The 15,489-nt window shown below is 51.4% G+C and overlaps 1 protein-coding gene across 2 annotated transcripts in view; it reads left to right on the top strand.

Annotated features, from left to right (window-relative positions):
* Window positions 1–12,434, top strand: part of ache (acetylcholinesterase (Yt blood group)) — a 41,749-nt gene extending 29,315 nt beyond the window's left edge. For both annotated transcript variants that reach the window (XM_078427924.1, XM_078427923.1), the window contains exon 4: window positions 10,715–12,434. In XM_078427924.1, coding sequence (XP_078284050.1) covers window positions 10,715–10,836 — 122 coding nt within the window. In that variant the 3' untranslated portion in view covers window positions 10,837–12,434. The remainder of the gene's footprint in view (window positions 1–10,714) is intronic.
* Window positions 12,435–15,489: the final 3,055 nt, after the last annotated feature.

Below are 15,489 nucleotides of genomic sequence, written 5' to 3'. Positions count from 1 at the left end.
GTGTATACAAGCCTATACAGTGTATACAGTGTATACAAGCCTCGCTGCCTCTCTGTCTCTCTCTCTCTCTCTGTCTCTTGCCTCTGTCTCTCTGCCCCTGTGTCTCTCTGTCTCTGTCTCTCTGCCTCTTTGCCTGTCTCTGTCTCTCTGCCTGTTTCTGCCTCTATCTGCCTCCCTGCCTCTATCTATTTTTCTCCTCCTACCACCTCATTTTCTCTCTCTCTCTCTCACACACACTCTCCCTTTACCTCTCCACGACTCATCTTCCCTTCTTTCCCCACACATCCAAATTCAGTGTGGAGTGAATCTGCTCCTGGCCTAAGGGCCAGTTTGGAAGAAGGGATTCGTTCCGAACATAGCTTGAATTTTCTGCAGGTTGCAGGTAAGAGGAGAGATAGGGGATTTCGAGAGTTCGGTAGAAGGTTGAAAAACAGGACCTCCAGCATTGTAGTCAGTTTGATGGTCTTTAGTTGAAGATAATCTCAAAGAACAAATTTGATCGGTCTGGGATCACTGATGTTTTACAAGCAGGAGCCCAAAAAAGAGTTTTTTTGGAATTGATTGAAATTTTACAAACGATGTAAATAAATACTTCAGTCCACGCAAGCATCAATCACCCACTCACACAAGTTCAAGTCAAGTCAAGTCAAGTCAAATTTATTTGTCACATACACATTCTCGATGTGCAGTGAAATGAAAGTGGCAATGCCTGCGGGTTGTGCACAAAAATAATTACAGTTACAGCATATAAATAAAGTTAATAAGTTACTAAACATAGCACAAAAAGTGTCGACAAAAATTTAGTCTCTGGGGTTATCAAAGTTGACAGTCCTGATGGCCTGTGGGAAGAAGCTCCGTCTCATCCTCTCCGTTTTCACAGCGTGACAGCGGAGGCGTTTGCCTGACCGTAGCATCTGGAACAGTCCGTTACTGGGGTGGCAGGGGTCCCTCATGATCTTGCTTGCTCTGGATCTGCACCTCCTGATGTATAGGTCCTGCAGGGGGACGAGTGTAGTTCCCATGGTGCGTTCTGCCGAACGCACTACTCTCTGCAGGGCCATCCTGTCCTGGGCAGAGCTGTTCCCAAACCAGACTGTAATGTTGCCGGACAGGATGCTCTCTACAGCCCCAGAGTAGAAGCAATGAAGGATCCTCAGCGACACTCTGAATTTCCTCAGTTGTCTAAGGTGGTAAAGGCGCTGCTTAGCCTTACCCACCAGTGCGGCAATGTGCGTTGCCCACGTCAGATCCTCTGCGATGCGGACTCCCAAGTATTTGAAACTGCTCACCCTATCCACAATAGACCCATTTATCTCCAGTGGCGTGTACGTCCTTGGATGTTTAGCCCTTCTGAAGTCCACAATCAGCTCCTTGTTTTAGTGACATTCAAGAGGAGGCTATTGTCCTGACACCAGAGTGCCAGATCAGCCACCTCCTCCCGGTAGGCCTTCTCATCGTTGTTGGAGATCCGGCCCACCACCACAGTGTCATCAGCAAACTTGATGATGGAGTTTGAGCTGGCCCTACAGTCATGTGTGTACAGGGAGTACAGTAGGGGGCTAAGGACGCAGCCCTGGGGGGATCCTATGTTCAGGGTGAGGGAGCTAGATGTGTGTTCCCCCATCCTGACCACTTGGGGCCTGGCAGTGAGAAAGTCCAGGACCCAGGCACACAGAGGGGTGCTAAGCCCCAGTTCCAGCAGCTTCTCAACCAGTCAGATTTCCCAAAAGGAGGGAGAGAAACGGCCTTGTAGCCTTTCCTGAACGGCGTGTAGCAGTGGTCCAAAGTTCTTTCCCCCCTGGTGACACACGCGATGTGTTGGTAGAAGTTGGGCATTACCTTTTTGAGATTTCCCCTATTGAAGTCTCCAGCCACCAGCACAGCCGCATCAGGGTTCTTGTTTTGGTGTTGACACAACACATCGTGTAGGGTGGACAGTGCCACGTCGGTGTCCGCATGCGGTGGGATATAGACGGCTGTGATGATCACCGAGCTGAACTCCCGGGGTAGGTAGAATGGTCGGCATAGGATAGTTAGATGTTCCAGGTCCGGCGAGCAGGAACGAGAAAGCGTCTTAATATTCCCAGGATTACACCAGTTATTATTGGTCAAGAAGCAGACTCCTCCGCCCTTGGATTTCCCAGATTCTTTCGTTCTGTCCGCCCGGAAAACAGTGAAGGACTCGGTTGGGCAGATCACCTGGTCAGGCACCAGCGGGGTCAGCCATGTTTCAGTCAGACAAAGGATGTTACAGTTCTTTATGTCCCTCTGGAATCTGATCCTTGCCCTCAGGTCATCCAGCTTGTTCTCCAGGGACTGGACGTTGGCCAGAAGTATGCTGGGCAGAGGTGGACGTAAGGCTTGGGTTCTCAGCCTGTTCCGAACCCCCCCTCGCTTCCCTCGGTGTTTTTTCCGACTTTCCCACTGACCTGCGCTCCCACTGCTGCTGCCGCGGTGCGCTCCTTTGATGATCTCTATCGGTATATCGGTGAGTAGATTTCTGTTTAATAGTGCTCCTGTAGCGCTCGAGTTTAATTTTACGAGCGTTTCCCGGTCGTACATTGGTTAATGCTAAGTGCTAGCACACGCTAGAGCACTTAGGGATAATTTTAAAGTAAACATACCAGTTTAAAACGCACAGTTCCCGCAGAGCTACCACGACGGCGACTGGACTGGACCGCGCCATCACATAACTCTGTTATCCTACCTTCACATCCACTCCCAACATACACCAGTCAGCCAAAACATTATGCCCACCTGCCTGATATGCTGTTGGTCCTCCGTGTGCAGCCCCATACGCAGCAGGGTGCGATGCACTGTGTATTGTGACACATTCCTCCCGTGACCACCATTAAAATTCTCTGTGACTTGTGCCACAGTCGACCTTCTGTCGGTTCGGACCAGACGGGATAGCCCTCGTTGCCCTCGCGCATCGATGAGCCTTGGGCGCCCAAGACCCTGCCTGTCGCCGGTTTGTGGTTTGTCCCTCCTCGGACCACTGTCAGTGGGTACTCACCACTGCTGACCGGGAGCACCCCACAAGCCTTGCCGTTTCAGAGATGCTCTGACCCAGTCGTCTGGCCATAAAAATTTGGCCCTTGCCAAAGTGGCTCAGGTCTTTACTCCTGCCCATTTCTCCTGCATCCAACATGTCAACTTCAAGAACTGACTGTTCACTTGCTGCCTAATATATCCCACCCCTTGACAGGTGCCATTGTAACAAGATAACCAATGTTATTCACTTCGTATGTCAGTGGTCATAATGTTTTGGCTGATCGGTGTAGAGAGGCCAATTAACCGACAAACCCATAACTTTGGAATGGGGGGGGGGGGGAAGAAACCAGAGCACCCGCTGGGAAACAAACACGGGGAGAACGTGCAAACTCCACACAGACAGCACCCGAGGTCAGGATCGAACCCAGGATATCTGAAACAGTGAGCCAGCAGTTTTGTTGTAGCTGGGACCGGGAGAATCAGCAGATAAGATGTGAATAAAGCACAACGCCAAACACAAGCACAAAGGTTAAACAAGGCGGGATGTTCCAGGGCAGGATTTGGAGCTGGGTGGTGACTCCCTCTCACCACCAGGGAGCAAGCATGGCAAGAAATCAGCCGCCAACTCAATCATCTCAAGGCTCATGGGATGAAATCCAGAACGCCAAGTGGTACTGGGACACAGAGCAATAAAATCATAATTAACTTCGAGCCAGCACCGCCATTCATTGTGATCATGGCTGATCATTCACAATCAGTAACCCGTGCCTGCCTTATCATATCATATCATATCATATATATACAGCCGGAAACAGGCCTTTTCGGCCCTCCAAGTCCGTGCCGCCCAGTGATCCCCGTACATTAACACTATCCTACACCCACTAGGGACAATTTTTACATTTTACCCAGCCAATTAACCTACATACCTGTACGTCTTTGGAGTGCGGGAGGAAACCGAAGATCTCGGAGAAAACCCACGCAGGTCACGGGGAGAACGTACAAACTCCTTACAGTGCAGCACCCGTAGTCAGGATCGAACCTGAGTCTCCGGCGCTGCATTCGCTGTAAAGCAGCAACTCTACCGCTGCGCCACCGTGCCGCCCTTCTCCCCACATCCCTTGATTCCGCTAGCCCCTAGAGCTCTATCTAACTCTCTTTTAAATTCATCCAGTAAATCGGCCTCCACTGCCCTCTGTGGCAGAGAATTCCACAGATTCACAACTCTCGGGGTGAAAAAGTTTTTTTTCACCTCAGTTTTAAATGGCCTCCCCTTTAATCTTAAACTGTGTGTGGCCCCTGGTTCTGGACTCCCCCAACATTGGGAACATTTTTCCTGCATCTAGCTTGTCCAGTCCTTTCATAATTTTATACGTCTCTATAAGATCCCCTCCTCATCCTGGGGGGTTGTGGTTATATCGTACACTTGTTCTCCCACCCATTCCCTCTGACATTTTTCTCAGCAGTGTTTTCTCGAGGATTGCCAACTGTCCCATATTAGCCGGGACATCCCGTATATTGGGCTAAATTGGTTTGTCCCGTATGGGACCGCCCTTGTCCCGTATTAGACCCGGGGGGGCGCTGTAGGCTCGGTCACTGTAGGCCCCGGGTCACTGTAGGCCAGACAGTGTAGGCCCACCTAACGGAGGTTGCTTAGCAACCCGCCTACTGGACCGGGTGGCCGCCATTGGTGGAGCGGGAACATGTGGCAGCTGGCTGGGTGAGGTCACGTGGGGCGCGGGGCAGTGGCGCCACCTTTTGTCCCTTATTTGGAGTGAGGTAGTTGGCAACCCTAGTTTTCTCCCTCATTGATTCCTTCCTGTTAATCCACTTTGTTTTCCTTGCTCCTCCACCATTCTGCATTGATTCCCCTGCTCGCAGTGCTTCCGCATTTATCCATGTTTCTTTATCTTTCACTCCTGCCTCATCCCTCTTTCATCTTCTCTCTCTCTCTCTCTCTCTCTCTCTCTCTCTCTCGTTCCTTGTCCTTCTCCCCAATTCTCCTGCCTTCTTCTCTTTGGTTTCTCCTGCAAACCTCCAACCTCCAGATATCAACACACAATTCCTCAGTGTAAAAAAAATATTCCGTTCCCCATATTGTTATTTTGGTTTCATTATGATTTGTAATTTTCACTGTGTTGTGGTGCTTTGGTAAATTTCTCTACGATATTTTAGTTGCTTTCGGCCTTTAACGTGGTTGTTCATTGTATTGCATGTAAAACCATCATCTGATTTTCTGTTCCCAAATTTAATGTTTCCCGTGTTCTTTACTTCCTGCATGTGTGACGTAAATAAAAAAATCTCTGTTCAGCACTTATACCTTTAAAATGTTTTGTGTGCATTGTTTAAAAGTAGTTCACAGGCTAGGGTCATGGTAAACACAGATGCTACAATGTAAGCTGTTCACTGTGTCACACCTAAGGTTGCCAACTGTCCCGTATTAGCCGGGACACCCCGTATTTTGGGCTAAATTGGCTTGTCCCAAATGGGATCGCCCTTGTCCCGTATTAGGCACGGATGGCGCTGAAGGCCCGGACGCTGTAGGCCCAGACACTATAGGCCCAGACACTGTAGGCGTGGGGGCCACTGTAGGACCGGACACTGTAGGCCTAGACACTGTAGGCCAGGACACAGTAGGACTGGACACTGTAGGCCCGGGGTCTGCTGTAGTCCTGGACACTTGTAGGCCCGGGCACCGCCTAAAGGAGGTTGCCTAGCAACCCGCCTCCTGGCCCGGGCGGCTGCCGTTGGTGGAGCGGGAGCACGTGGCCGCTGGCTGGGTGAGGTCACGTGGGGCGCGGGGTGGTGACATCATCCTTTGTCCCTTCTTTGGGAGTGAGGAAGTTGGCAACCTCTAGTTACACCGGAAGTTAGAGGCTTGGCTTTTAGCGATTTTACTCCATTTTGTCACATTGTCGGGTAACCTGTTGCCATTCCACAAGAGGACCATTCAATCACGGCTGATCTATCTCTCCCTCCTAACCCCATTCTCCTACCTTCTCCCCATAACCCCTGACACCCGCACTGATCTCTGAATCCATTGAAACATATAAGATTATTAAGGGATTGGACACGCTAGAGGCAGGAAACATGTTCCCGATGTGGGGGGAGTCCAGAACCAGGGACCCACAGTTTAAGAATAAGAGATCGGCCATTTAGAACAGAGATGAGGAAAAACTTTTTCACCCAGAGAGTTGTGAATCTGTGGAATTTTCTGCCTCAGAAGGCAGTGGAGACCAATTCTCTGGATGCTTTCAAGAGAGAGTTAGGCAAAGCTCTTAAAGATAGCGGAGTCAAAGGATATGGGGAGAGGGCAGGAACGGGTTACTGATTGAGAATGATCAGCCATGATCACATTGAATGGCGGTGCTGGCTCGAAGGGCCAAATGGCCTCCTCCTGCACCTATTGTCTATTGTCTATTCTGTGGTAAAGATTTCCACAGATTCACCACCCTCTGACTGAAGAACCTCCTCCTCAAGATACCAAACAAGATACCAACCATCTGACCTGCCCTTGTAGTATAACATCCAGAATATTGATGCTCTGCACTAGTAATACCAAGACATGTCAATGGTCGGTGATCAGGCTCTCTCTTGTGATCAAATGATACCCTGTACTTTAATGAAGTCCACGTCTGCAGGCACAAGAGGCTGAGAAGTTGTGGCAATTGATACGATAGCTATAGAACTTTATTTATCCCGGGGGGGGGGCGGTGGGAATTGATCTGCTCCACAGTCGTAAAACACAAGATGCTCGTGTAACATGTAATTAAAGTTAGACACACAATGCTGGAGTAACTCAGCGGGTCAGGCAGCATCTCGGGTGACGTTTCTGGTCGAGATCCGTAAGGTTTGTATCCGTAATGTCCTGTATTAGCCAGGGCTAAATTAGTTTGTCCCGTACGGGCTCGCCCTTGTCCTGTATTAGGCCCGGGAGGGGCTGTGGGCCTGGACGCTGTAGGCCCGGACGCTGTAGGCCCGGACGTTGTAGGCCCAGGCACTGCAGCCCCGGATGCTGTAGTCCTGGACACTGTAGTCCTGGACACTGTAGGCCCGGACAGTGTAGGCTCGAAGGCCCGGGCGCCGCCTGACGGAGGTTGCCTAGCAACCTGCCTCCCGGCCCGGGCGGCCGCCATTGGTGGAGCGGGAGCACGTGGGTAAGGTCACGTGGAGCACCGGGCGGTGACGTCACCTTTTGTCCCTTATTTGGGAGTGAGAAAGTTGGCAACCCCTACGCCTGGCACTGCGATACTTTACCACCGCCAACTCTTCCTTTGTGTGAGATCTGACCCCAGCCATTAAATTCATCATCAACAGAGCACATTAAAGTCACACTCAGTGAAGTGCTGCCTTTGATGTTGCTCACTTCCCCTTCCCACTTCCCTCTGGAGTTCAGCTCCTTTTTGTTTTGGATCGAAAATAATTTATTTAACTACGATCACGATACAAAGCAACACGGTGGTAACACACACACCACCAGCGTACAAGATCACCAAATTATCCAGACGCCAAATTTTCAAACAACTACGCCACAATCCGTACAAACGTACTAAATAACTGTGGTAAGACTATGTCCCTCTCGAGTGCCACCCCGGACCGGACCTAACCGCGGAAAAGAGGCAGGCAGCCGGCTCGGGCAGAGCCCTCTTCCGCCTGGCGCCAATGGCCAGCTTGGCCAGGCCCAGGAGCAACCCAAACCAACCAGGACATCTTCAGCCCCCCCCCCCCCCCCCCCACCCTCTCCCCTACGCACAGGGTGTCCAAAGATGAGGATGGTGGGTGTGAAGTGCAGCCAGAAGGCAAAGGAGCGGCCCCTTTAGATACTGGAACAAGGGCTCCATGTAGTAGACCTGGAACACGGTCTCTTCCAGTCCGCACAAGTGGCAGGCGGCTGGCGAGTCTGTGAACCGTGAGAGAAACAGGTTGCAGGGGACTCCTCGGTGCAGTAGCCTCCACCTCCTTGGTCTGTCTGGTCCAAGACCTAAGAGATCTGGAGACAAATGGTCCTGGCAAAACCCCAAGCCAGTGAGCAAGTTACTAATGAGTGGGCGCAGCAGGTAGTACTGCTTCCCGCACTGAGTAATCTGACTGACTGGTAATTAGCCGAAGACAGACACAAAGTGCTGGAGTAACTCAGCGGGTCAGGCAGCGCATCTCGGGAGAGAAGGAATGGGTGGCGTTTCGGGTCGAGACCCACCTTCAGACTGACATCAGGGGACAGAGAGTTACATAGGCATTGGATTCCTCCAAGATCTTCGGTTTCCTCCCACACTCCAAAGATGCGCAGGTTTGTAGGTTAATTGGCTTGGTGTAAAGGTACAAATTGTCCCTGGTGTGTGTAGGATAGTGTTAGTGTGCGGGGATCGCTGGTCGGTGCGGACCCGGTGGGCCGAAGGGCCTGTTTCCACGCTGCACTTCTAAAACTAAACTAAAACTAAACTTTTGCGTTCTAAATGCAGGTTGGAGTTAGTTCCTTTACCAACTAATTTCCATCACAGAATGAATGGGGTAATGTGCTCCTGACAATATCATGAAATGCACATACACCGATCAGCCAAAACATTATGACCTGACGAGCCAAAACATTATGACCTGACGAGCCAAAACATTATGCCCACCTGCCTAATATGCTGTTGGTCCTCCGTGTGCAGCCCCACACGCAGCAGGGTGCGATGCACTGTGTATTGTGACACATTCCTCCCGTGACCACCATTAAATTTTCCTGTGACTTGTGCCACAGTCGACCTTCTGTCGGTTCGGACCAGACGGGATAGCCTTCGTTTCCCTCGCGCATCGATGAGCCTTGGGCGCCCAACACCCTGCCTGTCGCCGGTTTGTGGTTTGTCCCTCCCCGGACCACTGTCGGTCGGTACTCACCACTGCTGACCGGGAGCACCCCACAAGCCTTGCTGTTTCAGAGATGCTCTGACCCAGTCGTCTGGCCAGAACAATTTGGCCCTTGTCAAAGTCGTTCAGGTCTTTACCCCTGCCCATTGCTCCTGCATCCAACGCGTCAACTTCAAGAACTGACTGTTCACTTGCTGCCTAATATATCCCACCCCTTGACAGGTGCCATTGTAACAAGATAATCAACGTTGTTCACTTCGCCTGTCAATGGTCATAATGTTTTGGCTGATATTTCATGTAAATGTAAGGCACACTAACTACTATGGACTTGCCCAGAGGTACCAGGTTCCCTGTGGCTGTCAGATTCATGCCCTTATCATGTACCTGTCCACTGTAAATGGATCGATTGTAATCATGTGTTGTCTTTCCACTGACTGGTTAGCACGCAACAAAAGCTTTTCACTGTACCTCGGTACACGCGACAATAAACTAGACTGACTAACTGACTGATCTGACTCAGAAATGGTTATTGAACATCTGAAATGGCTTTCATCTACAATTTGACATACGCTGAAAGAATGGGCCGACTAGGCTTGTATTCGCTGGAATTTACAAGGATGAGAGGGGATCTTATAGAAACATATAAAATTCTTCAAGGATTGGACAGGCTAGATGCAGATGTTGGGCTAGTCCCAGCCTCAACTATCTCCTCCGGCAGCTCGTTCCATACACCCGCCACCCTTTGTGTGAAAAAGTTACCCCTCAGATTCCTGTTAAATCTTTTCCCCTTCACCTTGAACCTATGTCCTCTGGACCTCGATTCCCCTACTCTGGGCAAGAGGCTCTGTGCATCTACCTGATCTATTCCTCTCATGACACCTCAATAAGATCACCCCTCATCCTCCTGCGCTCCAAGGAATAGAGACCCAGCCTGCTCAACCTCTCCCTGTAGCTCACACCTTCTAGTCCTGGCAACATCCTCGTAAATCCTATCTGAACCCTTTCAAGCTTGACAACATCTTTCCTATAAGGAGGCGGTAAGGATCATAGAAACATAGAAAATAGGTGCAGGAGGAGATAAACCTCACGTTTGGAATTCTCTGCCTCAGAAGGCAGTGGAGGCCAATTCTCTGAATGCATTCAAGAGAGAGCTGGATCGAGCTCTTACGGATAGCGGAGTCAGGGGGTATGGGGAGAAGGCAGGAACGGGGTACTGATTGAGAATGATCAGCCATGATCACATTGAATGGCGGTGCTGGCTCGAAGGGCCGAATGGCCTCCTCCTGCACCTATTGTCTATTGTTTATCTACATTACTAGACCAAGTGGACCCGTTGGGCCCAAACCTCTCCTGCATTGCTGCAGCACCCTCTCCTCTTCCCCTCCCTCCCCCTCCTCCCCTACCCTCCCACTCCCCCCTCTCCCTCCCCCTCCCCCCCCCACTCCATCCCCCTCAACCCCCCCTTATCCTCCTCCCCGTCCCTTCCTCCCTCCCCCCCCCCATCCTTCCCTAGGAGATAGATTTAAACTTTAAAATGTGAATAACTTTTAAAATATAACACCGATTTCAATGAAATTTCTTCCATTAGCACCAAAGGGACGACGGTGAGTAAGGTGGGCCTAAAATTGTCGTGCTATCGTGCACCGTTTTGGATGTAGTTCTGGAACAAACAAACAGACGAGAGGTTTAGTGTATAGATACTGCATCTGCCATGCATCTGCCCACTCACTCAACCTGTCCAAGTCACCCTGCAACCTCCGAACATCCCCTTCGCAGTTCACACTTTCCTGTGTGGAAGCTGTAAAGATCCTGTCGGGGTATCCGTTTGTCGCCCGCCTGTCCTCTCCACTACTGACTCTCCGACCTTGCCTTGCAGAGACCATCGACGAGGCAGAGCGCCAGTGGAAGACGGAGTTCCATCGGTGGAGTTCCTACATGATGCACTGGAAGAACCAGTTTGACCACTACAGCCGGCAGGAGCGGTGCGCCGAGCTGTGAGCGCCCCCCGCAGGGCTCGCCCAGCGAGGCAGAGAGCACGGTCCGGCCTTGCCCAGGCTCCGGCCTCCCTCCCGGTTACACTGCATGGTCCTCTGTGCTCACCACCAAACCTTGCCTTTCGAGAATGCCTACCGCCCGTCTCCCCCTCCGCCCCGGCTCAACCACACCGCCTAGTCCTCTCAAGCGATCTCACCAACGTCCCGTAACCTTCGGCCGCCACATCTGCACATCCTCTTCTCAATGCTCCTCTGTCCTCCACTGCCCAGTTCCTCTCCCCGTGTTCCTCTCTCTCCCTCCTGCACCCTCAGTCCGATTCTCTCTCCCCTTCCATCGCCACCCTCCACCACGATCCTCTTGTTACCTCACCTCCCATCTCCCCTTCCCGCCCAATACTCTCCACATCCAATCCCCCCCCCACGCTGTCTCCGACCGCCCACCACAGGTGCTCCTCGACTTACGATGGGGCTTCGTTTCCGATAGGCCCAATCGTAAATCGTAAATATCGCAAGTCAAAAACGCGTACCGCTAGCCCTCGAGAAGATCAAAATCCAAAAGTCCAAGTGCGGTTCCTGCTGAATGTTTGTCGCCCTTGCACCTTCGTAAAGTGGGAATATCGTACTTCGAGGAGCATCTGTAAATTTCACCGTGCGAATCTCAATAGGATGTCCAACACCCATCCGGTCCCTTGAAGAAGGGTCTCGACCCGAAACGTCACCCCATTCCTTCTCTCCGAAGATGCTGCCTCACAGCGCCGGAGACCCGGGTTCGATCCCGACCACGTACGGAGTTTGCACGTTCTCCCCGTGACCCGGGTGGGTTTTCTCCGAGATCTTTGGTTTCCTCCCACACTCCGAAGACGTGGAGGTTTGTAGGATAATTGACTTGGAATAAATGTAAAATTGTCCCCAGTGTGTGTAGGGTAGTGTTAGTGTGGCGGGGATCGCTGGTCGGCGCGGACCCGGTGGGCTGAAGGGCCTGTTTCCGCGCTGTATCTCTAAACTGAACTGAACTGACCACGACAGAATAGTTTCCCCTTTCCCATTAATCCAAGTTTCCTTCTCCACATCATAATATAACTCTCTAATCTGTTGCCTTAATTCTAGTATTAAGGTACGTTTCACGTTCCGGCATTAGAAGTGCCGGGTGATAACTAAGTCAGCAACGTTGGTGCATTATGCCAATCGGAAATTTGACCTCTCATCCTGTGATCAGTTGACCTTGTGACCCTCACCAGTTATGTAGAACCTGTGGTCAATAAGCCTGCTAGGTACGTGTCACCTTATGTTCAGCACCACTAGGGTTGCCAACTGTCCCATATTAGCCGGGACATCCCGTATATTGGGCCTAGTTGATTTGTCCCGTACGGGACTGCCCTTGTCCCGTATTAGGCCCGGCGGGCGCTGTAGGCCCGGACACTGTAGGCCTGGAAACTGTAGGCCCGGACGCTGTGGGCCCGGACGGTGTAGGCTCGGACACTGTAGGCCCGGGGGCCACTGTAGGGCCGGACACTGTCGGCCCGGACACTGTCGGCACGGGGGCCACTGTAGGCCCGGTTAGTGTAGGCCCAGAGGCCCGGGCGCCTAGCAACCCGCCTCCCGGCCCGGGCGGCCACCATTGGTGGAGCGGGAGCACGTGGCCGCTGGCTGGGTGAGGTCACGTCGGGCGCGGGACAATGACATCACGTTTTGTCCTTTATTTGCGAGTGAGAAAGCTGGCAACCCCTACCCACAGCTATCCTCTATAGCCATTTCTCTTTGCCAGCAATTCCCCGCAACCCCGCCAAGCAAACGCCAAGCGTCAATGATCCTCACCTACCATGTCCCTTATGCTTCTGTCCTCGAAAATAGCACCAGGTGGGTCTCGACCCAAAACGTCACCCATTCCTTCTCTCCGGAGATGCTGCCTGTCCTGCTGAGTTACTCCAGCATTTTGCGTCTATCTTCGGTGTAAGCCAGCATCTGCAGTTCCTTCCTGCCACACCAGGTGGCAGTTTCTTGTTCATTGAAACTTTCAGCCTTCAGTCCAGTGTGTGTTGTGTCTGGGACTCTGCGCTCCAAGTTGAACCAACATTTTATGCTCAAGCCCCTGACCAACATAGTCGTTACAGCTCACATCAGCAGGGCCATTGCTGGACCCTCCAGGCTTGCGTTACGTAAAAACCTGCCCTCAACTACTGGATAGCCAGTTGATAGGGGTTGGCAACTTACTCACTCCCAAATAAGGGACAAGGTGATGTCACCGCCCCGCGCCCCACGCGTCCTCACCCAGCCAGCGGCCATGTGCTCCCGCTCTACCAATGGCGGCCGCCGGGGTCGGGAGGCGGGTTGCTACGCAACCTCCGTTAGGCAGTGCCCAGGGCTCCGGACGTACACTGTCCGGGCCTACAGTGTCCGGGCCTACAGTGTCCAGGCCTACACTGTGCGGGCCTACACTGTCTGGGCCTACAGCGTCTGGGCCTACACTGTCCGGGCCTACACTGCGGGCCTACAGCGCCTCCCCCGGGGCCTAATAGGGGACAAGGGCGCTCCTGTACGGGACAAACTAATTTAGCCCAAAATACCGGATGTCCTGGCTAGTACAGGACAGTTGGCAACCCTAGCAGTGGGTTCAATGAAGCATCTCACACATTCAGCTCTCCCACCAATTTGCAGCCACGTCTCTGCTCACATGGAACCTGGGGGGAACATTTCCTTAAACATACCCACCCTTCCAAAACAAAACCTCACTTCAGAACAACATCATTTGAGGAAGAGGCCACGAATGCTATTTTCCTGCCACTTGCATCTCGGCGATGCTTAATTAGGAACACGTTATCAGTGTCTTTGTCAACATTAATATAATCCCCGTGCAGTTGACTCTGGTAGCAATGCAGGTGCTGCTCAGCATACCAAGGGGTGACGTTCTGAGAAACCCATCGCAAACCGAAAATATCGTACGTCGAAAAGCGCGATCACGTGGCTGGGAAGCGCGAGGCGGCCGGCTGCCTTCTGCACACCATCGCAAAGTCGAAATATCGTAAGCCGAAGCATCGTACGTCACGGAGCACCTGGTACTGTGCCGTCTGTTTGACCGTGCTTGCCCCTCATAGATTGGCAATGAAACCAATCCCACTTTGAATATCCCTGTGCAATGTCCCTTTTCCCCGAGATATATTGTAAGATTATTTATTTCAGTGTTTTTTGTGTGTGTGCTTTTTCAAAGAGGCAGTGCCTGGTGAGGTTTGAGGGATTTTAAAACCGTTTGGCCACCATTGCAAATCCACTCTGACGGCTTTGAGCGAGCCGCTCTCAATGCAAACGCCGACACAGCAGTTTAGAATTGCGGCAGTCCGCAGAATGACTGGACCCCGCTCCCAACAATACCCTCAGGCCACAGCGCCCCATACCCATTCTCGAGGAGGTTGTGGTCTCATTCTCACCTCTGCAAGGGCGAGTCGTGGGTTCAAGTCCCACTTCAGACGGGTGTCTGAAGGGGTTATGGGGAAAAGGCAGGAGAATGAGGTTAGGAGGGAGAGATAGATCAGCCGTGATTGAATGGCGGAGTTGACTCGATGGGTATCAAGTGGGTCACTTCTCTCTGCTAAACACTTAAAGCTAGAAACACAAGGAACTGCAGATGCTGGTTTATGCCAAAGATAGACACAAAGTGTTGGGAGTAACTCAGCAGGGCAGGCAGCGTTTCTGGAGAACATTCTGAAGAAGGGTCCTGACCAGAAACGTCACCCATATTTTTTCCCCAGAGATGTTGCCTGACCCTCTGAGTTACTCCAGCACTTTGTGTCCATCCAAGGAACTGCAGATACTGGTTTATTTTAAAAAAACACAAAGTGCTGGAGTAACTCAGCGGGTCAGGCAGCATCTCTGGAGAAAAGGAATAGGTGACGTTTGGGGTCGAGACCCTTCTTCTGACGAGAAGGCACAGCCTCGGAATAAATTGACGTTTCTTTAGTCAGAGGGTGGTGATTCTTTGCCACAGAAGTCTGGAGGCCAAGTCAATGGATATTTGTAAGGCAGAGATGGATAGATTCTGGGTTTGTGTGGGTGTCAGGGGTTATGGGGAGAATGGGGTGAGGAGAGAGAGCCATGATTGAATGGCGGAGTAGACTTGATGGGCCGAATGGTCTAATTCTGCTCCTGTTACTTATGACCTTCTGACTCTTTGACCCAATGTCTTCATTCATGAAACAGAACAGAGAATGTCAAAAATCTTTTGGATCAATCACGGCAGACCACACAGGAGAAATAATACTTTAGAAGTGAATGAGACTCCCAGGAGTGCTGTCAGGTAGGGAATTCCATGTCTTGGTCTCGGGATAGTGGGAAGGACAACAATCTATTTCCAGTTGGCGAAGGTGTATGACTTAGAGGGGGGTCTTGGGCGTGACCGCATTGACGTACACCTGCTGCTTTTTGACCAGTGTGGGAGAGGCTACACCTTTGTGGGCAGGAACCATTGAAGATTTGGGACTCTCCACTGCTGTATTCAGTTCCTTACCATTGCACAAGAGCGCTGACGAGTCTTGAACCCTTTCCACACACTGCCTCTTCTTCATTCAAGTATGTGACAGGCCATTGTATATTATGCATGTAAAGTGAATGTATTGTAATGATGCAATAATATGTGCACTTTTCAATAAATATATCTATATTGATA

Source organism: Rhinoraja longicauda, chromosome 34 (genome assembly GCF_053455715.1).
Source record: "Rhinoraja longicauda isolate Sanriku21f chromosome 34, sRhiLon1.1, whole genome shotgun sequence".
Classification (NCBI taxonomy): Eukaryota; Metazoa; Chordata; class Chondrichthyes; order Rajiformes; family Arhynchobatidae; genus Rhinoraja; species Rhinoraja longicauda.
This window is presented reverse-complemented; position numbering and strand designations above follow the sequence as displayed.